The sequence below is a fragment of the Aedes aegypti genome, chromosome 2 (genome assembly GCF_002204515.2).
Source record: "Aedes aegypti strain LVP_AGWG chromosome 2, AaegL5.0 Primary Assembly, whole genome shotgun sequence".
NCBI classification, from domain to species: Eukaryota; Metazoa; Arthropoda; class Insecta; order Diptera; family Culicidae; genus Aedes; species Aedes aegypti.
Window position 1 is genome coordinate 135,720,687 of NC_035108.1, and position 26,323 is coordinate 135,747,009.

The 26,323-nt window shown below is 36.1% G+C and overlaps 4 protein-coding genes across 4 annotated transcripts; 2 read left to right on the forward strand and 2 right to left on the reverse strand.

Annotated features, from left to right (window-relative positions):
• Nucleotides 1-423: 423 nt before the first annotated feature.
• On the reverse strand, nt 424-1,294 carry LOC5577711 (protein lethal(2)essential for life). The gene has a single exon (XM_001663442.2). It carries the CDS (start codon nt 1,137-1,139, stop codon nt 552-554), a length of 588 nt encoding a protein of 195 aa, XP_001663492.1. The 5' UTR covers nt 1,140-1,294; the 3' UTR covers nt 424-551.
• A 6,489-nt stretch (nt 1,295-7,783) lies between these two features.
• Nucleotides 7,784-8,610, forward strand: LOC5577710 (protein lethal(2)essential for life). Its single transcript, XM_001663441.2, has 2 exons — nt 7,784-7,840; nt 7,926-8,610. The coding sequence occupies exon 2, from the start codon at nt 7,930-7,932 to the stop codon at nt 8,476-8,478; it is 549 nt and encodes a 182-aa protein (XP_001663491.1). The 5' UTR covers nt 7,784-7,840; nt 7,926-7,929; the 3' UTR covers nt 8,479-8,610.
• Nucleotides 8,611-15,463: 6,853 nt separating this feature from the next.
• On the reverse strand, nt 15,464-16,224 carry LOC5577709 (protein lethal(2)essential for life). Its single transcript, XM_001663440.2, has one exon. It carries the CDS (start codon nt 16,104-16,106, stop codon nt 15,522-15,524), a length of 585 nt encoding a protein of 194 aa, XP_001663490.2. The 5' UTR covers nt 16,107-16,224; the 3' UTR covers nt 15,464-15,521.
• A 2,846-nt stretch (nt 16,225-19,070) lies between these two features.
• Nucleotides 19,071-19,930, forward strand: LOC5577707 (protein lethal(2)essential for life). The gene has a single exon (XM_001663439.2). It carries the CDS (start codon nt 19,221-19,223, stop codon nt 19,806-19,808), a length of 588 nt encoding a protein of 195 aa, XP_001663489.2. The 5' UTR covers nt 19,071-19,220; the 3' UTR covers nt 19,809-19,930.
• The last annotated feature ends 6,393 nt before the right edge of the window (nt 19,931-26,323 follow it).

A 26,323-nucleotide genomic window follows, 5' to 3' on the forward strand; every position in this document is an offset into this window, starting at 1 on the left:
GACGATGTAGAAGAATGAAATTTTGTCAGCTGGAATTGAACATTCTAGAAATAAGGTTCCATAAATTAAAAGCCCTATAAAGTTTTGGAAAGGTGAAAAAAGTTATTTCAGTGGTGATTTTTGTAGTGTGTTCCACTGATAGTGACCACCCCCGGTAGGGTCTAATCCTGTCCGTGTGTGAACCCAATCACAGCCGGAAACCGCGATTCTGCATCAATAAGTATATATAATCCCTTCTAAAACGTAAGGTACTCTGCGAAGAACGGTTCGTTAATGACTTGAATTCTTTTAAGTCTATCTAAGCTTAACTTCACTGAGTGGAAAATTTTCTCAAAAAATTGATTAGTCAATTATAATTATTTTTAATCCTGTATTTTTATTCATACAATTCCTGAACCGATTTCTTATTAAAACTACAAACTAATCAATCAAGATCAATTTATTAACTTACTATTTGGTAAACTTCAGGAACATTTTGTTACTATTTTATAAGCAAATCATATTGAAAAGTGAGGTAGTTATATGGCAACAGAACTCAAAAATACTTATTTTCATTTCTCATTGGCCTTTTTCTCGACAACTTGAAGGTTCTTAGCTGGTTGCCCTGTCTGGACGATCGGAATCGCCTTTGGTCCTTCTGGCTCCGGCAAGGCCTTCTTCGGAGCAGTAACCGTCAAAATGCCATCCGATGAGAGCGACGAGACAATCTGGTTGGCATCATGTCCTTCTGGAAGCACGTAGCGACGAACGAATTGTCTCGAAATGTATCCATGTTCATCTTTTTTCTCTTCGTGTTTGCCCTCGACGATAACACTGTTGTCTGTAGCCTTGACAGAGATCTCTTCCGGGGCGAACTGCTGAACGTCCAGGTTGATTTGGAACTTGTCGTCGGATACCTTGACCGTTGATCCGGAATCCTGACGAGCAGCGAGACTAGAATTGCGCCAAGGTCTGTTATAGCGAGAGCGTCTCTGGTTCTGCAATGCAGACTGAGCAGCAGCTGCCGTGGTGAGTGCAGTCAGCAAATCATCTGCACTGATTTCACTGCCAAAATGCTGGTCCAAAAGTTGGGATGTACGCAAAGGAGTATCCCAGCAGTCATCCCACCAGTCACGGAACACAATCGGAATTAGGGACATTTTCTTCGTTTGCACAGAACACTTGTTAACTGATTATAACTTATTTTTTCACTGTTGAATAATTGGTTTTGTAGCTTTCACAAGTTTATCGTTTTTGGCTTCTTGTAGATACCACGTTTTCGTATGCGTGTTTCTGAATAAACTGATACTGGGGAACGTGAATCCGCTCGCCTTTTATACTATTGAGCGCCAACAGCACACACAGCTCGAACATTCACGAATGTGCCAGAGAAAAAGCATTCGCAAATGAATTGAAATGAACATTCTAGTTGTTTATTGAATGAAAAAGTCATTCGAGTAGCTGTCTGAGTGACGATATTTACGGCTTTAGTCTGTAATACACACAATCAACATAACACAGGATTTTCATCTAACGCAATGAATGGGGTGTGTTGAACTTCGATTATATTATGTATCTTACTGAAAAAACTAAAGTTTTGTTGCTTTATAGGCATTAAGTAGGATGTCTCTTATGATTTTTAATATATTCCTGGCCCCATTTTTATTACCAACATTTTTTAATTTGACTCAAGTTTTAATTTCTCGTGATATTAAAGTAAAATCAAAAGACTTGGTTCACTGTATGAACAAATCTCAAATTTTCTCGCCAGTCTGTAATATGCTTTCTCATCTTCATTAGATCCTCGTTTTCATATCTAGCTGAGAATTAAATTGAAAAAGAGTTCATATAAAAATTCGAAACAAAATTTGTTCAAGAGAAGAAAACTTCGAATTCTCTAGCTATCAAATTTCTCAAGTTGAAAAATGTGTCCTGGATTTTCGATTTAGTTACGAATATAGAATTATTATCACTATAATCTTTCTGATAAATAAAGATTCAGAAAACTCTACAAATAGAATGGAAAAAGTTCTAGAATCCTGGAAAATGCCGAATCTGCAACAAGCTTCCTTCTGCCTAATCATGTCTGCCTGCACGAATACATCAATGCACCATAGAACTGATGCACTGCTGTTGTGATGTACCTACTACTACATTATTCCATTAGTCCATTTATAAATTGATCACGTGAAATATGCATGGTTATTGATCACGTGGAATATGCATGATTACTCACAAAATTCAAATTTGTTCTTAGAAAACAGAAAGTTTCAAATAATCTCGAATATTCTGTGCAATCTGCATGGTTAATTTTATTCCACTCTCACTCACAAAATGCGGGAATCAAAGTTCTAGACGGTTCTTCGCTAGGAAGATAAACATTATCGAGCATTCTACCCTCACTCGTTGCTATGAGTTACATCTTCATATTTTCCTAATAAAAATCAAGAATGTTCTAGGACTTCACGAACAACCTGCGCATACTCATTTAAAATCGCATTTTTTTTTTTGTATTTATCTTGATGTTGAAAAATCTTCAAATTTAATAACAGTTCCAGGAGATTCTAGTATATTCTGTCCAACCTGCAAAGTCATAGGCGTAGCCATGTTTTCTAGAAGGAAGTGATGTTGTAAAAGACGCAAAATATGACCATTTTCAACACTCTTTGTAAGATTATCTGAATTTCTGCGTGAACCGTGAGACTATGAAATACATAATGCTTTTTCTTTTTGAAAAATGTGACAAAGATTTTTTTTCGACTAGGTTATAGACCCAGATTGGCAGTGTCTACTGTCGGTGATCGATTGGGACAAATTTTCGTATAATCTGAATGACTTTTAAATCATTTTTGTAATTTCGTAATTTAATATTGAATATGAGAAAACGTTCATGGGTGATGCATTTGCATATGTTAGACAAATGTTTGAATTTCATTACTTTTCCATTGAACGTTTCTCCAGAATGCGCGCTTCCTCCCAAGGGTGATATGGTTGGTGTTGATGATTGCATCGAAATTAGCAATATGTTCGATTCTTTGGACAAATTTTCCGAACATCAAATCGAAGCCGCGTCTAGCCCAGGCTTTTTGATTCAAGTGAGGAATCAAAAAGTGCCGCCCATCGTGGTCAGTTGCTCCGAATTATTAGGAGGATTAAGGCAGGAGATCTTGAACTCCATTAGGGGAATCAGGGTTTTCTTCCAATTCGCAATGAAAGAAGACTGTCAAGTTTTGCCGGAAACTCTTAAAGATCGCGAAATTCTTCTCAAACATCTGGAAGAGAAGAAGCACATTTTTTTATTTATGACGACAAAAATGAACGTTTGAACAAGGTCTTCTTGAAAGGTCTCTCAAAAGACTGTAAGTCACCCGAAGAGATCAAAAATGGAAAATATGATTTACTTGAGTTTTCCCAAGCCCAAGTAATCATTTTGAAAAAGAAAACCCAATCAGACATTCATCGAAAAGGGCTCTTAAACAAAAGTGATCTAAATAATATTGAAGCTTTAGAAAAAGCAAGACTTATGTTCGATGCCGTGTGACATGGGAACATTTCCAGAAACCTGGAGGAAATTTCCAGAACCCCACTCAGTGCCGTCGGTGCCGAAAGTGGGGTCATGGTACAAAACATTGCCCATCCATGCATGCTTTACGAAGGTTCTTCTCACGCTAAGGACGTCTGTCCAGTGAAAGAAGATACCGACATGTTCATATGTGCAAATTGCGGAGGCAATCATAAGTCAAATTTTTGGGCTTGCCTTTCGCGAGTCGTCAAGGCTCGTGCCAGTCGCATGATTAAGAATCATACCCATCAGAAAGATTATAATCATGCTCATTCACTAACTATTTTTTTCCGTAAGGTAGCAGTTCGATTCTTTTAATTTCAAATGTATCCACCCAATTAATTCAAATTAAATGAAAAAAAACCCTGCCGCCACAGATAACTTCTCTTCCGCCTCTTCGTCTACCGAAAATTCTAACGGAAAACCATTAGATAATGTACCCACTTCAAGTGATATGTCTCCCTCTGGTTTTAATTTTCTAACTGATCAATTGAATCTAATGATTGATGCAATGTTCAAAGCCACCACTATGACTGAAGCAGTTCAAGTTGTTGTAAAATTTACTAATCAAATTGTTATTGGATTACGTTTTTGTAGTGGATCCAATATATAATAATTTAAATATTTTAAATTGGAATGCTCGTTCTTTGAAGGATAAAGAGGACGAGCTGTTTAATTTTATTACAGCTAATAACATATATATAGCGGTTAATTCAGAAGCCTATTTAAAACCTGGATCCAAATTGAAAAGAGATTCCAACTATTTTGTTTATCGTAATGATCGACTTGATGGGGCATGTGGGGGAGTTGCAATCATCATTCATAGGCGTATAAAACATCAACTGTTTTCGTCATTTCAAACTAAAATTTTTGAAATTTTAGGTGTTTCAGTTGAAACACAGCTTGGTAAATATACTTTCATAGCTGTCTTTTAAATGTTCTGGACAGCAAATTAATTTACTCCAAACTGACTTGCGAAAATTGACTCGCAATAAGTCAAAAAAAATTTTCATTGGTGACTTTAATGCCAAACATCGGTCATGGAATAATTCACAAATTAATTACAACTGTAGAATTTTATTTGGTGAGTGCTCTTCAGGATATTTCTCAATTCAATACCCTGATAGCCCTACATGGTTTTCCTCTACGATTGATTTGGTCTTAACCGACTCTAGTCATCTTTATAGCCAACAGATTACTCATGCTGATTTTGATTCTGATCATGTCCCATGAAGCGATTCTCTATTCTGTCAGCTCCGCATTCAATTATTTTCGAGCCAACTGGAATATATTTGAAACATATATCGATAGTAATCTCGATGTTAACATTTCTTTACAAACAGAACTTGATATTGAAAATGCTCTTGAAACCTTAACAAATTTCATTGTTGAAGCCAGGAACATTGCAATTCCAAAATGTGAACCCCAAAATTTGAATCAGTGATAATAGACGATGATCTTAAACTCTGGATCCGTCTTAAAAACGTGAGGAGAAGGCAATTTCAACGCACTTGCGATCCTGCCATGAAAATTATATGGCAGGATTTGCAGAAAGAAATCAAGAAACGTTGTTCACAATTAAGAAACAAATTTTTGAAAACAAAATTTCTCAATTGGACCCTGGCTCTAAGCCCTTTTGGAAATTATCTAAAATTTTGAAAAAACCTCAGAAGCCAATACCGGAATTGAAAGAGAAAAACAAATTATTACTAATTGCGAAAAAGCTCAAAAACTTGCTATGCAGTTTGAAAGCGCGCACAATTTTAATTTAGGGCTTACTAGTCCAATAGAAAATCAAGTGACTCAGGACTTCGAAAATATTCTCCATCAAAAGAAGGTTTTTGAAAATTCCAGGGAGACTGATTTGGAAGAAGTGAGAACTATTATTAGATAATTCAAGAATATGAAAGCTCCTGGCGATGATGAAATTTTCTACATTCTCATCAAGAAACTTCCAGAAAGTAGCTTATCATTCTTAGTTGATATATTTAACAAATGTTTTCAATTAGCATATTTTCCTGACAAATGGATAGTTTGTACCAATTTTAAAACCAGACAAAATGCAGAAGCTTCTAGCTATCGTCCAATCAGTTTGCTTTCCTCCATCAGTAAACTTTTTGAAAAGGTCATTTTGAACAGAATGAACTTCCTGTAAGAGCTGGAGTTTTTCAAAGGAGCATTTTGGGTGCAATATCATATATATAAAATCCCAGAGTTGTCTGTCTGTCAGTAACGCTTTGAAATGTTTCATCGAAATACTTCACTGAGCGCTACAACAGCAATTTGAGAGCACTACAACAGTCAATTTCAATGTAAGAACATTACAATTTCAAATTGTGGAACGTTACAACAGCTGTTTAACAGAAAAGTCTAGCGTTTTCTGGAACATTGTTCTTTCCAATTTGTAGAATATTCTCGATATTTTCATCATTGTGATTTCGAACTAGGTCGGTGATAAAAACGTAAACAAATCAACTTCAAGCAAATTGTTGTTCGGTTGAACTTGAATCGATTTGGGATTAAAAATGTGATTCAGAGCGGGTTTTGCAGTTCCAACTCTGGTTCATATCAGGTTCGACATATTCATAAGCAAGATAAACATGAATGAGATGAATGTGCGCCAAAATTCGAGTTTTATTATTTTGTACTGGATCTTATGCTTACTATGATGGTTCTGTTCCATGTCTCGATATATCCATGAATCGATGGTCCCTACATCACAACTGTGATATTGAAGGATGACAATAAATTTGAGTACACTGCAACAGCTATTCAGCAGAATGTTCTAGAATTTGCGGTAAGATTCTGCTCTCTAATTCATAGAATCTACTGGAACTTTTGAAATGTTTCACAACAGAGGAAACACTACAACATAATATGGGGCTGTAATTATTTCAGATTAGAACATTACAACAGCATTGAGGCCACGTGGATGATGTAGTATGGTCAGAGCATAAATTTAGGTGATTTTACCGGCTTCAATATCATGCGCTTTATAAGAGTGTACCGTAAAACGGTGTAACTTTGATAGTGTTTTCGAAGAAAACTTGAATATTTATGCATACTGTTTCAAAGCATTATAAATTATATTTTCAAAACAAGTACTGGCGTCCTAGCCATCGCTTGCAGTTGACAGATTGCCAAAAGATTTATTTTGAATGGATATATAATTTTTCATATGATCGAAAGTCGGCTTTCTTTTTTGGGGTAACTTTGATAATGGAGTATAAATCGAACAAAATTGAATGAATAACGGAACATCTATAGGGCGTTGCACTTGATTCCAACAAAAATAGCTTTGACATAAAGTGTCATAAAGTGTGATTGACAGAAACTTCGTTATTTCGTATAATATGTTGTGGGTCTCGCCCTATCAAAGTTACCCGCATTATCAAAGTTACCCCGTTTTACGGTACATAGTTTTTCCTCCTCAAATTTTGCTGTAACGTGGTTAGCCACGTTGGGTAAGCTAGTTGTACAATATTTTCACATCTGACTTACCTGAGTCACCTAAGAGATGTCAAAAATATTTTTTTGCGCCAAAGAACGAAGCCTAAGAGTCTTCTGTAGTAGATTGCAAAAAAATTGGGTTTTTCTATTTCAAATTTGCACCGTTTAAAAGCGATATGAATCATGTCCAAAGCGCAAAATATAGTTTAATGAGATTAAACAATACAAATAATGAATAACATTTTTGTTTTGTTTTCATTTCCATGTAAATGCTACCTGAGCACATGACGATTTTCTCTTATTTTTATTGCCCATACTGTAGTAGCGGTCATAAACATTATTTATCAATAATGTGTTGCAATTAGTAAGATAAAAATTCAAAAACAACTAGTACGTCTTAAACAAGAAATCATATTTAAAAACAGCTTACGCACTAAGCGATTTAATAAATCTATTCTCTATCCAATTAATTAGAATTTGCTAGAACATTCGTCGAAACATTTCTCGTTGCTCATCAATATGTTCTCGAACTTTCGAGGTGTTTGGGGTTGCTTCAAAACAAAACATGACCTATCTCAATACCCGAAATACACAAAACAAAACAAACAGGATGCCTATTATAAGACCCAAACACCATTAATTCTATTTTTAAACGCACGCGTACACGCATTTCACGCAGTTCATTCACGAAGCTTGTAAATCGAGTAACATCGCATAGAATGAACTGGAACTACAAACAAATGTATAAATAAACCTGGACACTCACTGCTCGACATCAGTATCATTCAACGTTTTAAGACAAACACATCTTGAAGAGTGTACAACAACAGTCTACCAACATTTTCAAAGGTATTCAAAAAAAAATCCAGTGAGATAAAGTTTAAACGATAAAGACACACAATTTCAAACATTATCTAACTCATAAAAAACACAGAAACATGGCTCTTGTGCCTGTTTTGCTACGTGATTTGTTCGATGGCTATTTGGATGATGACCTACCCCGGTTTCGAAATAGACGATCCTTCAGGGGCGGTCTCCATCCGGAAGATGTCCTGCTCGCATTAGAGGACGCGTTTCCGAAACGGTGCAGACGAAAGCGCAGCTGGCATCAATCGGATTTGGACGACGAACTTCAGGACGGAACCGTTGCAAAGAAATCGGCCAACGAGTTTAAAGTCAATATAAACGTCGAAGATTTCGAACCGGATGAGATATCGGTGAAGGCAACGGATAAATTTGTGACAGTGGAAGGAAAACACGAGGAAAAGGATGACGAAAATCGTTACGAGCTGAGACACTTTGTTCGGCGTTATCAACTTCCAGAAGGACACGATAGGGATAAAATTGCATCGACGTTGTCGTCCGATGGAGTCCTTACCATCAGTGCGCCGAAATTGGCTCTCCCGGAGCCGGAGAAAGAGCGACCCATTCCAGTGGGAAAAGTCTCGAAACCAAAGAAACCATCCGAAAAGAAAGCAAAGAGATAAATTAGATAATGTATTAGTGTGGTATCATTTCTTAAGTCTTGGATAAGTAGTTTAATAAGTTTAGTTGAGTGTTCATCTTTGATTGTGCTGGCATAATTGATTGTAAATGAAATACAGAACACAGCTTTAAAAATAATTGATAGACATGCTCATCCGAAATCTTTTTTTCTCGTCTCTGGTCTGTTTAAACATAACATTTCTCGTGATAATGACAAATTTCAACATATCTTCGTATTTTCAGAATCATCATTCAAATTTTAATTCCATATTGGTACAGTATGCAACACATCTGGCGTAAACCCTAAAAGCGTGTTAATAAGACATTATGTGATTTTTGAAAGATATTTTTCTATATAGCATGCCTCCTAGATGCTTAACTTTATCAGACCAATTTATTGATTATACCGCTCATCATGACAACATGTCTAATTAAAGGTTTCAAATAAAGAAATTTTGGTTTATGTTTTTTTGGAATTCATTACTGTTGGTATGAAAACAAAACATTAAAAACAAATTTGCAATCTACTACAAATTCCACATGGGCTCCGAAGAGACCTGTGTCATCCACAAAAAAAGATTTTTGACATCCTCGAGGCAACTCAGATAAGTCAGATAAAAAAATATACGTATATATGTACGATATTGGTCGCAGAATGCTGCCTTGAGGAAAAACCAAGTATCAAAGGAAGTCTGTAGTACCCAGGAATATATGATTTAACAAGTAACTTTGAATTATAGTCACACAATTTGTTTTGTTCATTTTGTTTTGTTTTATCATCCAAACTTCAAACAAATAAAACTGTAAAATGCTTTTTACATGTCTAGCACAGCTAGCAAAAAGTTCGAAACCGTCACCAGATTTACTGAATTTCATAGCAAAAATTATTTAAAAAATGCCATTCTCCACAAATTTTTTGAAGTTATCAATATGTCCAACTATAAGTTATCGTCATGATAAACTTTTTGCGCAGACAAACAGACGTCACACTCTCGTCATTGTTCATCGACCACCTTCTTAACGATCGATTGAAATATATTGTAGGTGGTCAGTCCACCATCCGCAGCGCTCGCATCGTTTTTGTCCGTGTTTGACGTTTACACACTACCGTCATCTGTTGGCGCATCGCACTGTGGCGGGCCTTCATACAAAGGTCGGACAAAACCTCAAATACGTCCCAAATCGCTTGATAATGGTAATCTATCAACTATTTTGGATACCTGATATCATCCAGTTGGAAATAACTGCCAAATTGTAAAATGTAAAAAGGCTATTATTACAAAAAATGTTGTAATGCAGAAATGATTATTTAAACCTAAACTAGAGATACATATATAAGTTCCCTGTAGTAATTTTAGTATAGTTTTAAACGAGTTATGACACATTATACAGATTTGAATGATGAAATAGATAAATTATAATGGAAAATGAAAATGAAATTTTCACCTCTAGGGGCAAGATAAATTATTGCACTTCAGAAAGTATGGATGATTTGCTGCTTCATAGTGAGTGACTCATTTTCTCGAAACACTTCACATAAAACGGACGAAGTTTTGAAAATTTATTATAATTTTAGAGAAGCATTGCAAAAAACATTTGTTGCTACAACTAACAACTTAATGTATTCAAATTTATGTTATTATAGCCAAATCAAAGGCTTAATACTACGCTTTCCAATGAAGCCTATAGAGCTTAAATCGGTTATCATTTCGTTGAGGAACAGCTGTTTGGGATGATTCAAATATTTCAATATTTCAAATAATAGCCGGAAACCTGAACCACAGCTGGATGCAAATCCCACGATTGATTCCAGTAATCAAGGAACACCATCTAGACCATCCTCAGCACCAGAAGTGACATCGTAGCAACCCAAAAGACGTATTCTTGTTCCTAAACGTTTTAACGATTTTGAAATGCATTGATAAGCTAAATTCTTCAATTGATGAAAAGGGAGATGTTGCATGTTTTACATAAAAATGTAATGACTTTGTTTTGAAAAATGGTTTGGCAACACTGATCAAAAGAAAAGCAGTTTTGAATTCCTGACGCTGTGAGCAAGTCATCTATTAATCCGAGCTCCGAAATAAAATAACATGAAACAACATCTGTTTTTTAAGGATTTTCAAATCTTCAATCAGCTGTTAACAAGTAATCTTCAAACCGTCACAATTGAATTCAAGGGCCGCGAAACGGAATCGGTTCAGCTTATGGCTCAGGAATTATTCCGGATTCAGTTGGGGTCAGAAGCTGCGCCGAAATATGATTTTTTGAAATATTTCATTTTTTCACTGGTGCTTTCCGATTTTTTTATACATTAAACACAATCGATATATACAATCATATACAATTCAGTATTTGTGACTCCGTGGACACGAAAATTAGGTTACTTGAGGCAGATATGTTCCGAAAGCTCCGAAGGAGGCAGTCATTCCCACAATGTTATCAAAACTATTCAAGCGACAGCTTGATCTTCATGATTTATCAAATAAAGAGTTGAAATACTCATTACAAAATTCAACACATGGTCACAAGGAACATGTTTTGGATGTCCTGGCCGAAGTGTCTTATTCCACCATGCTTTGTCAACTGTTAATGTGTCACCTCAATCTTCATGATTTGTCAAAAAATGCGTGAAAATGGTCATTGTTCAGTTCAACGACAATTCAGGATTGATCTGGTCACATCGGAAATGTGCTGGATGTTCTGGTGGATATGGCCCATTCCACAAGCTGTATAAACTGTTCATTCGACATTAAACTTCATGATTTGTCAAATTATAAGTGGAATTGGTCATAAGAAAGTTCAACGACCATTCGGGATTGACTTGTCACACCAGACATGTTCCGAATGTCCTGGTGGAAGTGGTCGTTTAAGTGTACAATTTCGAAAAGAAATACAGTGAAACTTCCATGAGACAATTTTCCATGACTCGATATCGACTCATGGAACCATACTAAAACAAAAATTTCAAGGTTCATGCTTTCCATAGCTTTTCTGTTCCATGACTCGATATTTCCATGAGTCGATGGTCCCTTCATATATCGGCTCATGGAGGTTTAACTGTAGTTATAAACGTGCTTATTCCGCGCGGCGTGTGAGTCGAGACGACTTGCTCTCGCCGCGAGTGACGTGAGACGACTAATGTTAATCAAATGGGAGCGAGTCGACAATTGTCACCTAATTCGACTCGTGTCACCTCACACGCCGCGCAGAATAGGCACAAAAGTGAAGTGTTGAAAAAAAACATATTTTGGCAGGTTCTGACCCCAACTGAATCCGGAATCATTCCGGAACCATAAGGTGAACCGATATCGTTTTGCGGTCCTTACAAATTGAGACAAAACTAGATCGCATGCCATTGATTTGGAAAAAATCGATTGAAAAATGTGAAAAGTCAATAGCTGATTGAAGATTTGGAAATCCTGAATCCTCTGAAACTGACGCTGGGTACGTGGAGTTTAATAAACAACAGTATGAATTTTCGATTTTTTTTTTGGAAAATTTGTGTTTAAATCTTTGGATGGCATTCTGGAGGAATGCCTACGAAATATTGTACTTTAGTTTACTTGAAGGGATTACACGAAGAGCTCCTAAAAAAATTATGGTTACTGTTTGGGGGAGTTTATAAAAAACGTGAAGAAATTCTTCTTATAAACTCAGTAGTAATTTTGGTGATCTGAAAGAATTTTTTAGATTCTCAGAGATGTCTTTGAAAGATCGTTTACTAAATTTCTTGTAAAGACACAGTCTTATAAAAAATACCAGGAGTAATGTCTATAGATATATATTTAGGGTATATCAAGAAAAACGAAATTTGAAAGAACTCCATGAAGAAAATTAAGATAGCTTTCTGAGAATTCATTGACAGTATTGCTAAATATATCCATATACGTGTGTCAATTGTAATTCCTGAAGAAATTCAAGACGACAAATTTACAGCCATAGATTTAATTATATACTCGTGTTTATTTTAAAGCTTGACTCCTGTAAGCTGTATGCTGAAATTGGTTTTTATGTGAAATTAAAGAAAAAAATACAGGAAAAGTTTTTGAAAAACGTTTTTTTACTCTCCACTTACCCCATAAGTGGGGCATGTGAAAAGTTTGCAGTTTTTAACAATAAATTGGAAAACTAACAGTTATATTTGCGATTTCAATAAACTTTTCATTTGTTAAGGAGTCCCAATGAAGAATACCATAAGTAAATTGTAAACAAAGAAAATTTTATTCTTGTCAACTCAGTTTTCTTCTGTTCAGTTATATTTTTCGAAGTATTCGACAATATTATAGCTACAACATTTTCGATGTTAGTTCTTACATTATGGGACAGCAAATGCATTTCTGCACTGTAAAATTTCCACCGCTCGTTAATTGTTTTTAAAAAAGTCGGATATGACGTCGAATCACTCTTCGGAAGAAATCATTTCTTTGGACCAAATCCTCCAATAAAGTATTTAGATCGTTTTTTGTGTTTAGACCTATACCCCATCTTTATGTTGTGAACAAGCTTTGCAAAGACATTCCACGGGATTTGCGTGCGTTCTCTTATATTGCAACCTCATTCAGAGAAGTTCCATGATTTATAATAATTAGGGACAATGGAAATTCGCGGCAAAATTCTTGAAATTTCGCGAGTGACTCAGGCGATAAATTACAAATTTTGCGGCTTTGTCGCGGCCCTGTATTTTTGACTATACTTTACACAAAAATACACATTTTCAGTAAAAGAAAAAGCCTTTATATGTGTAAATTTCATGGAATTTCAATCAATTGTTTTTTTTTTTACAAATTCAGATTATATGTTTGAAATAAGGGTGGTTTCTGCAAAATTTAAAACGAAAATAACTAGCAGGACAACGTCGAAGTTAAAACTAAACAGTTATAATTTTTTTATGGAACTTTGACTCCAAGATGAATAAACCATTTTCAGAAGCAATAAACTGGAATATACCTTGATTAGCATACAAATTCTTCACATTTAACTATTTTCGCGGCATTTCGTGGGATTTCCTGAATTTCGCGGCGAAGCCCAAACTTTGCGGAATTCGCGGCTTCCGCAAAATCGCGAATTTCCATTGTCCCTAATAATAATTTTTAAAGCTTTGAGTAAAGTGTTTCTTGAGTTATCAGCACGTTCGGTGTTTTTATGATAATTGGGAACCTTGTTTACTTACAGCTACCTAAAAAGCAAACACAAATTCAATTTCTAATGAGAAACTTTTCACTTGCTCCACGTGATTAGAAAATTTACGGTGTTTTAATTTAGTTATTTTTAGGTTTACGCGGAATTAATTCTTAAACTCTTTCTTTTTCAGTTTGAAACTGTCAGAGAGGACAACTTAGAAGTGGCACAGAAAATTATTTTCCGCAACTTTTTCCCACTGAAAATATTAAAATACGGAGTAATAGTTGACAGCTTACCAATCTTTCGCTCTGTTATGCAATAATGGTTGAAAAATCTCAGGAATCTCTTACCTATCGTTATGTTCTGAATGACCTCAAAGGTTCACGCATGAGTTTGAAACGTTGATTCACATATTCAGTGAAATATACAAATTATTTTCACTTATCCCATTTACCCACTTGCCCCGTGGTACCTTATACAAAGAGCAATTCCTGGAAAAGCTCTACAAGAGTTCATGCACATTTTCATGGCGTATTTTCTTTCGTTTTTCTTGAAGGAATACTTGCTCGATTCCTGGCTAAAATTGGGAGTTTTTTCTGGAAGAAATGCTAATAAAATTTGTCTCAGGAATTCTTGTAGGAACAGCATGATATCCTTATATTACATTTCAATAATTGGCAGTGCTGAAAGTGACGGTCGATAGGACCTTAACCAATCGAATTCTTCACTTTCTCCATTCTAGAATTTTCCAAAGCATTAAATGGATTCATCACTCAGCCAACAAATCAAACCATTACGCGTTTCGGATTCTACCTTGCTTATTGAAAAAAAAAATAACTTTCAGATTCTGGGTGTTTTCGAGACAGAGTGCATATTGTTTTCCTCTGAGTTTCACAACCAAATCTACAATAGGTCACCCATACCATTGAGCGTGATAACCACTATGGATGTTGATATGCATCTCTCGCTTGATTCGTGATCAAAGTGCGTTGAAGATACGACCATGGTTCAGACAACAACGGTATCGAGCCACTCGGAAGAATGATATGTTCTTCCCTCCCTCAGCTGATGGAAATTCTGGCTACGACCATGCTCTTATATATCTGTATGATGTTATAAAATATTTAAGGAACTAAGGCAACTTCAGAAACAAATTAGATACTTGTTAATTATTCCAAAGATTATGCTAAAAGTAAACAGTATTCAATCTATGACTTTTATTATTGATGAAATATTTTAAACACTATTCAGAATTCGACAGTTTTTCATCAAATGTATGTGGAAACAGTTCCGTGCACGAACATGAATTTAAATCACTGTAAGCAAATCTCTACATTTACCAAAACATTACAAATACATTAAAGTCCTCTTTTTTCATATTATTTGATTTTATATAATAACACAATAGAACAAGTTCTCGCCACTACTTTGGCAAATTTTGATGACAATTTTCATAATTAAACTGAATCATAATAATAAGAATTGAAATTTAAAAAATGTCGTGATTATCATTGACGATTACTTCGTCGGCAAAAAAAACACTGGATTTTTGATTTGGACTCCAATGTTCATTGTTCCTATCTAATATTGCGAAAGATAAGCAGAAAACATATTTTGCCCCAAATTCGATTGATATTTAGGGGCGAGACTCAAAACAAAACATAAGAATTTGATACTTTGGACTTAAACCAAAACAAAACTTCAGAAAATTGAGTAAACATATATTTCCGAAGGTAGTTCGAGCGTTTGGTACAACACCTTAGGATACCATTAGAGTACAACAGTACAAGAAAGGCTGTGATATGTGAAGATAGAAAGGCGAATTTGAAGTATCGAAAACGTAATTGATTCAAAAAATCAGTATAACGAATCGCATAACATATATTAAACTTAAAACAATTCTCCAGTTTTAATCGACAATTCATTTAGTACCTTCTTCTGCATTACCGTTCACTTGTCCTTCTGATTTCTCAGTCAGTCTTTTCACCGGTTGCCCAGTTTGAACTATTTGAATTGTTCTAGGGCCTTCTGGTTCCGGCAATGCCTTCTTCGGAGCAGATACCGTCAGTATGCCATCCGATGAAAGCGACGAAACAACCTGGTTGGCATCGTGTCCTTCCGGAAGCATGTAACGCCGAACGAAATGCCTTGAAATGTATCCATGTTCGTCTTGTTTCTCCTCATGTTTTCCTTCGACGATAATGCTGTTGTCTGTAGCCTTAACCGAAATCTCTTCCGGTGCAAACTGCTGAACATCCAGATTTATTTGGAGTTTGTCGTCTGCAACGTTGACCGTAGAACCGGAATCCTGACGTGCGATTTGGCCGGAATTGCGCCACGTTCTCCTATAGTGGTTTCGCCGTTGATTTTGTGCGGCTGATTGTGCTACAGCTGCCGTGGCTAGGGCCGTTAATACATCATCTGCGGTGATACCACGTGAAGTGCGAAGCGGACTGTCCCAGCAGTCATCCATCCAGTCGCGGAACAAAATTGGAACTAGAGGCATTTTCACTGTTTTTTTGTTAAGACACACGATAAAAACTTTGTTAAAATTGTTCTTGGTGAAATATCTAGCACTTTTAGCTGTTGACTTCGGTGATTTGTAATGAACTAACAGTGCCGTGAATTCACGCGCTTTATATACCTACATGATTGCTCGCCTCCGAAATATCTAGAATAATGACCAGTGCTCGACGAACACACCACCAGCAGTGAGTGGTACACAAATGAATGAGTCACCAATATTAACACGAAGTAAGGGTACGCACACTGCAGTTTCATTCGCTGACAATGAATTCATTCAAATTTTAAAATTAAAGGGTTTGAAGCACATGTTAACTGATTTGAAAACAATTTTTCTGTAGGGGACAGACCTGGTGTAGTGTCGAATCCCATCCCCAAGATAGCCATTTATGACAAAAAAGGTTATAGTGGTCCCGAGTTGATTTAGTCCAGGGCTAAAAATCTCGTTAATAGAGATAGAATAAAAAAATCTTTCTTTGCTGAATAACGTTATTGATTTCATGAATCACACAATTACACATGCATTTCATTAGTAGGTAATGTTTAAATTCACTGTAATCAGCCCGGTGCTAGGCAGCCATGTTTCCGAGGTCAGCATCAAACTCAAGAACAACAACCTACATTGGCGTAATCATATTAGATAAATTTTTCTCCGATATTTAAATGTGTTCCACGCTAACCATATCAACTCTAATTAACTTGCAGTACTGCAAACGAATAGTTTGTAACCGTTTGTTTGTGCTAATATAACTGTTGTTGTGAGAAAATAAATTTTTCGACAAAAAAGATTTCGCCTTCCTCGATTGTTAGTCCTTAAACGACTATTTGTTTACAAATATTGAGTTGTCAGTGGGAACCACTTCCCAGTGGGAACCAGAGATGTTTGCTCGTTATTTTCCAATGGGGTAGTATGGGCGGTGTCAGGAGGCTGACTGTAATATGTACGATCACTGATCAGTCATTCTTCCAATAATGTCGCAAATATGATGAAATTCGATGTCTCAGCATGTATTTTAATTATACACAATAATTTATATTTATTCGCCGCATATTTGGTGAACATTAGGGTGTCCCAAAATTGCACAAAGTCAGAAAATTGGGAGCTCAACCTCCAAATGATAGCTAAAGATGCTACGACCTTCCATAGCCTATGCTATGCTGAAGTTGTCTGGGTTCAATTCCCGGTCTGTCCAGGATCTTTCGTAATGGAAATTTCATTCACTTTGCTGGGTATAGATAATCATCGTACTTGCCACACAACATTCGAATGCAAAAATGACAACTTTGGCAACTAAAGCTCTCAGTTAATAATTGTGGAGGGGTTCATTAAACTCTCAACTGAGAAGCAGACTGTGCCCCATTGAGGACGTAGGGTAACTCGGTATAATATGCCCCCCCTTAAGCAAAAATGGATATATCTCGGTCAAAAGCATTATCTCTAATGAAAAAAGCACTTCAATAGGACCATTATCTTACTAGTTGTTAAAAAAATGTAAGCTTTTCCGCAACATCTATTTAATTATCTGAAAATAACATCTTTTTTACAATCATCTGAATCACGCACTTCAAAAAGAGCCTGGGCAATATGCCCCAGTATCAGTATAATATGCCCCACAACAAACGGATAGTACGCCCCATGACAAATGGACAGTATGCCCCACAACACATGGGTTATATGCCCCAGGACTGTCAGCTGCTTATGCACGCTGAAAAATTGCTAACGAGCTTGCTCGGGAATAGATAGCATCAAGAGTGGGGCATATCATCCAGCCCGTGATGGGGCATATTGCCCAGGGATGAGAAGTTGTTGAAAAATGAATATTTCAGTGAATTATCACTCTTTTTGGTCATTCTAACTAATGATATTTGTTCATTAGTTCAAGAGTCAACGTTTTACAATTGGTTGCTTTGATGTTGTGGTATTTGGCTCAAAAAATGCTTAAAAACACTGCGTGAAAAATTACATTGAAATTCGACTTTTGATACTTTTTGCATTATCTCTGTTTTGCTGCGCGTTATAACTGTCAAATTTTCATAGTGAGACAGTCTCATGAATTGTAAGGATTCTCAGTCATTTTCAGTTTCATATTGAATCTGGTTCGTTAAATATCGAGGAGGGGCGTATTGCCCGGGTGGGGCGTATAACACCGAGTTACCCTAATTCCAAGGAGAAGAAGAATGTTTGATGTTTGATGATCACATTTGAATGATATTCAATAAAAAATACAAGAAAAGTCACATATTCGCCAAAAGTTAACCTTGAATAACTCAAAAAGCATACAATATGTGGTACGATGTCTTCGATAAAACTTTTCTTTGCAAAATTTCTCATCTTTTCATACGTTAAGAACTATATTAGCTCTAAGTTTAATGCCTTTGGGTGATTTGAAATGCAAATGTTTTTCATTACTGTCATAGTTTTCACATATTCAAGAAACCAATATATAATATTTTAGTCACAAGAATCTGATTTTATTATAAATCTAAACGGGATAATCTCCAAATATCATTTCTTTGAGTACCCAGATTCAAAAGTTTGTTTGTAATATACATCACCATCATTTGGAGTTGAGTCCCTAAGTTAATTGACAAAGTGCGATTCTGTAGTACCCTAATCAAAATGAAAACGTCCAGGCCGTTGTGTTTGTACCAGAATGACCTAGAAAAATCATCCAAATTATCGATTACATTCACCTCAAAACAAAACTGACCTATCCTAATGCTACACTGATGATTAATGTGACTATCATCTGAGCGAATGAACTGAGTGATTCTGAAATTTTCATTCATTTACATCATCCATTGAGCGGCAAGCAAGAGTAGTGGTGAATCACTCTTGAAAGGTTCAAACGGCAGATTCGCGTGTTCGCTCGAACATTCGAGAGTAGTCTCGCTACAGTCGAACGAATGAACTAGAAGCGCACACATTCGAATAAAACACCGGTGGATCTCACTGTTATCCATCAGTCAGAAAGCAAGCAAGCAAGTGAACACAAGTCAACCGCTCGGAAAATCGTTACAAATATCTTCAAAGATATCGAAATATTACTCGATTCGTTCATCTGAGTTAAGTGAAAAAGTATCAGATCTAAATATCATGGTTCTCCTACCGACCATTCTGTTCAGTGATTTGTGGGATGGCTGCCTGGACAGTCCCATCCGATCATCCCAAATCAGATGCCAACACCTCGACAGACAACCGTTTCCTGGAGGTTTTCTGGTAACGTTCGACGACGCGCCCAAAAAGTGTGATCGAAAGCCATGCTGTCGAACTCCAAGCCAGCGCAAAAACGAAGGAAACAAGCAAGAAGCAGCGGATAAAGCACCCACGAACTTCCAGGTCAATTTGAATGTCCAGGAATTCCAGCCGGAAGATATATCGGTGAAGGCAACCAGTCAGTTCGTTATTGTGGAAGCAAAGCACGAGGAGAAGGATGCTGAAAATGGTTACGTGTTGAGGCAGTTTGTTCGTCGATACCGAATTCCGGAAGGGCACGATAGCGACAGGATAGAATCGACTCTATCGTCCGATGGAGTGCTAACGATTTCTGCGCCAGTTTTGGCACTCCCCGCACCGGAGAAGGAACATTCAGTGATGGTTAACCATGTAAAAGTATCGACAGCAGACGAGAAACAATGCACTAAGGAGAATAAAAATTATACTCTCGAGGATCTGGATGAATAGATATTGCATTTTGCCTATTCTATGTACCTACGTCTAGTCCAAAAGAAAGTATTTAATTGGCAACTTTTTATAATGTTACAGATATTTATTTATTTCAAGACTGAAAATAAATATTTTTTTTTTGTTCATCATGAGTTTATTTAATTTGATATCACAATTATCGCGAAGCTTCGAAAGCAATCGTTTTGGTAGGTAAGTGGTTGAAATTGGAAATTGGAATTGGACCACGAAACCATAATCCAACGTAGGTACGGTAATCAACTAGAACAAATTGCTTACTAAAGTAACTTTCACTCTTCTTATTTCATCATCAAAAACTTATTTCATCATCAAAACCCAAATTACAAAATACGCTTGCTTAAGTGCATTCTGAAGGGCACTTCTTACAACTTTGTAACAGAAGGTAAAGTGGTAAAATGTCGCCAAAAAAATAACCGAAAAGTTATAAGTATTTGGTCAGTGGTACTCATACTTTGCAAAATATCTTCTTTTTTTGTTGATTATGATGTCGCAATCAGGTTTATTCTGCGAGTCATGAGAGTTACTTTTATTCAGAACTGAGGATGAGCGAGGTGATTTTTATAATCCCAGTCTCAATAAAATATATACAATAAGATTTCTTAGATGGTTTCCATTACGAACGCATTCAAAGACGTGAAATTACAGGTGGAGAGGTGTAATTTTCCAACTTTTGAATTCTCATTTTCTACGAATAACATATTTTCGGTTTGACTATTTTAACGTGGAAGACTTAGTAAATTTACATTGTTTTCAATCTTATTTGTACAGTTTAGGAGCCACCAAAGATCTTACGAGAAATCATTTAAAGATTATATCAACAGTCCGCAATATATCTTGAGATGAATCTACCAAAAATCTATTAGAACTTGAAAGATTCATGTAAAAGTTCTGCCAAGCTATCATAAAACGAATTTGTTCAGGAATCCTTCTGAGAATACACAAAAAATTGATCCCCTAGGATTTCTCTAGATGATTTTTGCAAGGAACTTATATCCAGAAATCGTTCCTCGAAATACTTTCAATTTCTTCAACTAATACCTCAAGGTATTTTTTGAATACATTTTTGGAGTCCTGTCGAAAATTTCTTCAAAACATAAAGAATTCCTTCATCGATTGCTTCAAAAGTTCTTCTTCTTCATGGTATTAACGTCCCCATTGGGACAGAGCCGGCTGCTCACAAGGGTGGAGGGCGGCTGTCAACTGGGAGTAAAATTGAAAAGCCGCCAACCTAAGTCCAGAACCAGTTTTAAGGCTTAACGCGGAAAAGTGAAAAATATAATTCGCAAAATTACAGTTAATCAATGTGCTTGAAAGGTAATATTTGCAAGCAGTTATTTACTACGTGCTACTGCAGTGCGCTGTTGGCAATTTAATCAGCAAATTCGACTTACATAATTCCCAAAATAGATGTTTTCTGGAAAATTGATTACGCCTTCATCATTGCTTGGTCGGAATTTTGTATGGTTGTTTACTTTTTAGAACCAGCGACACTTTGGGGTAGCAGTAAAGAGCCGCAAGTTCCACCCTTGGCTGCTCAGCGTCGCTTTCTTTGCCAAAGTTGCCATTTTCGCATTTGTATATCGTGTGGCCAGTGTTGATAGACTCACACACAAATCTCAATCAATACGCTCTCCCGTGAGAGCAAACTCATTAGAGATCTGTTTCGCAAATCTCACGCTTGAGATTTTGATGCAAAATCACTCAAGCCGTAAAAAATGATTCAGTCGCAAAACCCGTCAAAAACTCGTGAAACCCGAATGTTGTTGTTTACGTTAGAAAGTATTACTATAATTTTACCAGACTAACAAGAAATTATTGCCGTGTGCGAGTAAACTGTGGAAATGCGAGACAATGGGCCGTATGAATAAAATGTAGTAAAGTTGAGTTTACTACATTCTCGGTAGTAAACGCTATATGTGGAACAAGAGTGGAACATGTTTGTGTCATTTTCCTTTCTACACCTTTCGAACATACTACAAACAACGCATTGCTATGAATAAATGTAGCATTTACTACAAAGCTACTGGTAGTTAGCTTCAGAGGTTGCTACACATGCTTTGAGATTGCGGAATTGAATGGAATCATTTACTTTTGAGTAAAAATCATGGGAAAAAGATATGAGTTTTGATATTTCGGAAGGTATTTTGAGTTTTGCTTAGGAATTCTGAGGTTACGAAAACATTCGCCTCACCAATTCTGAGATTCCGGTAGGATTACCGGCAGTAGCAATTTGTAATATCCGTGTGAATTCTGGCATTACGATAATTATGTTATTTTCTAGGAATTTTAGGATGTCGATAGGAATTCAGATATTTATAATGTAATTCTGAATTTAACGTGTAAATTCTGACATCTCAGATTTGCTTTTGAATTCCGGAATGGATCATTAAAATAACCAAAACGGCCGCTATGAGAAGTACAGATAGCGCCACCGTAGCCTTGTGTGTTTGACAGAACAGCAATTTTGTCACAATGTTAAATCCCATATACAGTGGCGCCTTTGTTTTGATGCGGTGAGCGCTTGCAAAAACTACATTCAATGATCCATTCCTGTAGGAACTTTGAGATTCCGATAGGGATGTCGGATTTTTAATGATAATCCTGAAAGTTTAAATGCCATTCTAGGAATATTGCGGAAATATTAGGAATCTGGTAAAAACTCTAGAATTGGGGTGGGAATGGGATTCCGAATATTAATCTGTAATCTCTTGGAATTCTGTGGGTATCTTTGAGACGGTATTTCTTTAAGAATCTATGAGATTACGGGGGGATTCCTGCGAATTATTGTGTGAATATTTGTACCGTCAAGCTACCATTCACCGTGCATTTAAAAAAAATTTGCGCTTCAAAAAATTATAAAACTATTCCAAATAATTTGAGGCGTACTAGAATACCACCACGTAGAGTGTAATTATGTCATATTTCAGGGAAAAATCTAAAACTAGTGATGCATAACAAAATATTACTCAAAAATTATGTTTGAAAATGTAATGTTAAGGTCGCCTCGTACCGCTCTATGTCACCATTCACCGTGCACACTAGTGCACCATTCACCGTGCGTATAGTTTTCGTCATGATTTAATTTTGTACCTTGAAGAAACGCTGTTGATGGAGCAACTATGTTGCTAATAGTGTGCGCACTCATTTTTAAGAGTTTTCAAATTTTCATTTACAATATAGAACCAGAAAAAGTTTAAAAATTGAATAAATAATTATTTTTTCATTAAAATCGTTATAGGAAGTTTGACTGTACTGTCCAAACCATTCCATATTCACTCAAAAACATGTTATAAAGTAGTTCAATCACGACATAACAATAAATCCAATATTACCGAATAATTTCATGCCTTTTACACTAATGCACGGTAATAGGAACCATACTTACTGAAAAGGGTCCATTCACCGTGCGTTTGGGTTTCGACTGAAACACAATAAAAATTCTAATTTGCATAAAATCGCATTGCTCATACGATGAAATACATCTTACTAGTAGTATCCACAGTGAAAACTTGTTGAAATTTTGAAAAATTTCATGCTCTAACGTTAAAATGAGAAATGTGATTTTTTGGAGTTTCTACTAAGAGTGTTGAAACATCTCATTATCAAACAGAATTCACATGATTTGGACTACATAAACTAGGTTTTTCAAAATTCTTTGTGACAAAAACTACATCATTTCATCAGTTTTATCTTATTTTGCTGACAAAAGAATAATTTTTGAAAATTGTATGAACATTCTGTAGGAATTTGTATATGTGCACGGTGAATGGAGGCCGCACGGTGACTGGTGACTTAACGGTAATTCTGAAAATCAAACCTTGTAATTATTGTAAAAACCTTCAAGATTCCGTTGGTCTCCAGTTCCGTTGGAATTTCAAAGCAAAGCTTTAATATAAACGTTTTGAATGTCGGTAAATATTTTATAGATTTCAATAAGAATTTTTTGTGAAATCGATAAGAATTTTATAAATTTCAAAGGGAACCTTGGTGTTTTAGGGGAGATCCTCATTGAATTCTAACGACTACCAATGGAATCACTACAATTCCCATAAAAACCTCGACATTCTAAGTTCTAGACAATCCAGGATACTATCAGAAACCCCACCAAAATAACGAGAATATCACATAAACACTTAGAACTTCCGGAATTCAGCATGCTGTTAAGAAAACACACGGGGAGCATCAAAATTCTACCGCAATTTCACCAGAATCTCAGTACTGATGCTAGAAAATATGTGGTTCCGAATTTGATAGCTGTAATCTCAAGATCTCTTCATAGATGTTAAGCTAGTATTTAAAAAATCATCAATCACTGGCGTTGGCGAAGGCCAAAAACCACCCAGAAAATTCTTTGATGTACCATCATCATAAAATCATAGACATAAAGAGAATACCAGACTAATCGCAAAATTACACTACAAATCTTGTCAAATTACAGCACCTTCATGATTGTGCAAATTGTCGCGTAATCGATTAGATTCCATGCATTTCCTTCACATGCATGATTGCATTAATTTTAAGCGTCACTCTGAATAGATTGTCCTTTACGTGCAGAATCACTCTGCACTCTGCATGGAAATTTCTTAACGTGCAGCTTCAGTCACTGCTCATGTTCGAAAGTAGTAAGTACTACATGTTCGAAAAGTTTTTTATTCATACCAAAAGTGTAGTAAACTTTGTGGATTTTGTTTTTGTGTAGATGCTACATGTAGTAAAGTTCAAAGTTTTTTATTCATATCACCCAATGAGTCAAAACGATGAGCCAACTCATCCATGATTTTTTGACTGCTGAGTTGCATGATTGACAACTCACGCATGAAAAATCTCAAGCGTGAGATATGAGAAATTGAGCTTTTCCCAACACTGCGTGTGGCAGGTACAATGATACTCTATGCCCAGGGAAGTCAAGGCAATTTCCATTACGAAAAGATCCTGGACCGACCGGGAATCAAACCCAGACACCTTCAGCATGGCTTTGCTTTGTAGCCGTGGACTCTAACCACTCGACTAAGGAAGGCCCCTGCTTCAATAGTTCTAGCAAAGAACTTACTGAAAAAATTTTCCTCCATGTACCGTTTTGATTCATATTACGGACACTTAAGGCCTCAGTGGAGAATAACTCACAAAAAAGCATATTAAATAAAATAAACTTCAAGCCTTTTAACTTTCGAATGGTGAATGAAGATTTCGATTCCGAAACATGAATAATTTTAAATAAATAGAAACGTGTTGAGGGGCCCAGATAGCAGTAGCGGTAAACGCGCAGCTATTCAGAAAGACCAAGCTGAGGGTCGTGGGTTCGAATCCCACCGGTCGAGGATCTTTCCGGTTTGGAAATTTTCTCGACTTTCCAGGGCATAGAGTATTTTCGTACCTGCCACACGATATACGCATGCAAAAATGGTCATTGGCACAGTAAGCTCTCAGTTAATAACTGTGGAAGTGCTCATAAGAACACTAAGCTGAGAAGCAGGCTCTGTCCCAGTAGGGAAGAAATACCAGAAAGAAGAAGAAGAAGAAACATGTGGGCTTTACATGATTCTTATTCTGGACGCTTCCTTACTTTTGCCTCATATTTCGGACATTTCGATTCGAATTCCGAACAGGTTAAACAAATCATAAAGAGAAAAGTCAAATCATCTAATGAAATCGTTAAACCACTAGAAAGACGCCTAAGGAAGTTGGGTAGTATGAGTTTTCATAGATAACTATAGAAATGCTTGTTAAAACGAGCCTTGACAATGAGAACTTTTGAACGGCGAAAATTGAAACATTTCGTATGACATGTTTCCCATACAAAGTAGAGTGTCCGGAATTTGAAGCTGTCCGTAATATGAATCAAAACGGTATTTGTTTAAGATGCACACTTCTCGAATATATAAAAAAAATCGTTGGCTCTTCTCAGAGATTAAAACAGATATTTTAAAAATTTTGTTTCTAATTTTCTTAATGATTTTACGCGAAACTCAATTTTATGTGATGATCTGAATAATTTCACCAGAAACTACATAGATTATTAAAGAATTTCTACAGGAATAATTCTGAGATTTTTTCAAGCATTTGATGATGAATTTCATTAAATCTCCTCCTAAGAAATTGCTTTAGGAGCACTATAAAGTAATTTGCATAAAATAGTTTTTTTTATACTGATGATTTGTTGAGATTTTTTTATATTTCCCTTATTATTCTTTAAATAATTTCTTCCTGGATTGTTCTGAATTAGAAACTATTCTACGTATTGCACACAAATAGACGGATTTCACGCCAACTCAACAAAGGGATTGGCAGCACCCCTTCAGAATTCAATGAAACTTTCTGGGTGTGAAGACTATGTGAAACTAAGATACTTTACATACTTTGTTTTTTCAAAATCGATCTAGACTAACATTTGGAAAGGGTCAAAGTTTTTTTTTTACTTTTTTTTTATAAACCCGTATAACTCAAAAACGGTAAGACCTACAAAAAAGTGTTGTATGGGGGACTGTCGTGAAATT

What these genes read in the sequence shown, in the direction of transcription:
- LOC5577710 (XM_001663441.2), top strand. Translation starts at nt 7,930, where the DNA reads ATGGCTCTTGTGCCTGTTTTGCTACGTGATTTGTTCGATGGCTATTTG.
- LOC5577709 (XM_001663440.2), bottom strand. Translation starts at nt 16,106, where the DNA reads ATGCCTCTAGTTCCAATTTTGTTCCGCGACTGGATGGATGACTGCTGG.
- LOC5577711 (XM_001663442.2), bottom strand. Translation starts at nt 1,139, where the DNA reads ATGTCCCTAATTCCGATTGTGTTCCGTGACTGGTGGGATGACTGCTGG.
- LOC5577707 (XM_001663439.2), top strand. Translation starts at nt 19,221, where the DNA reads ATGGTTCTCCTACCGACCATTCTGTTCAGTGATTTGTGGGATGGCTGC.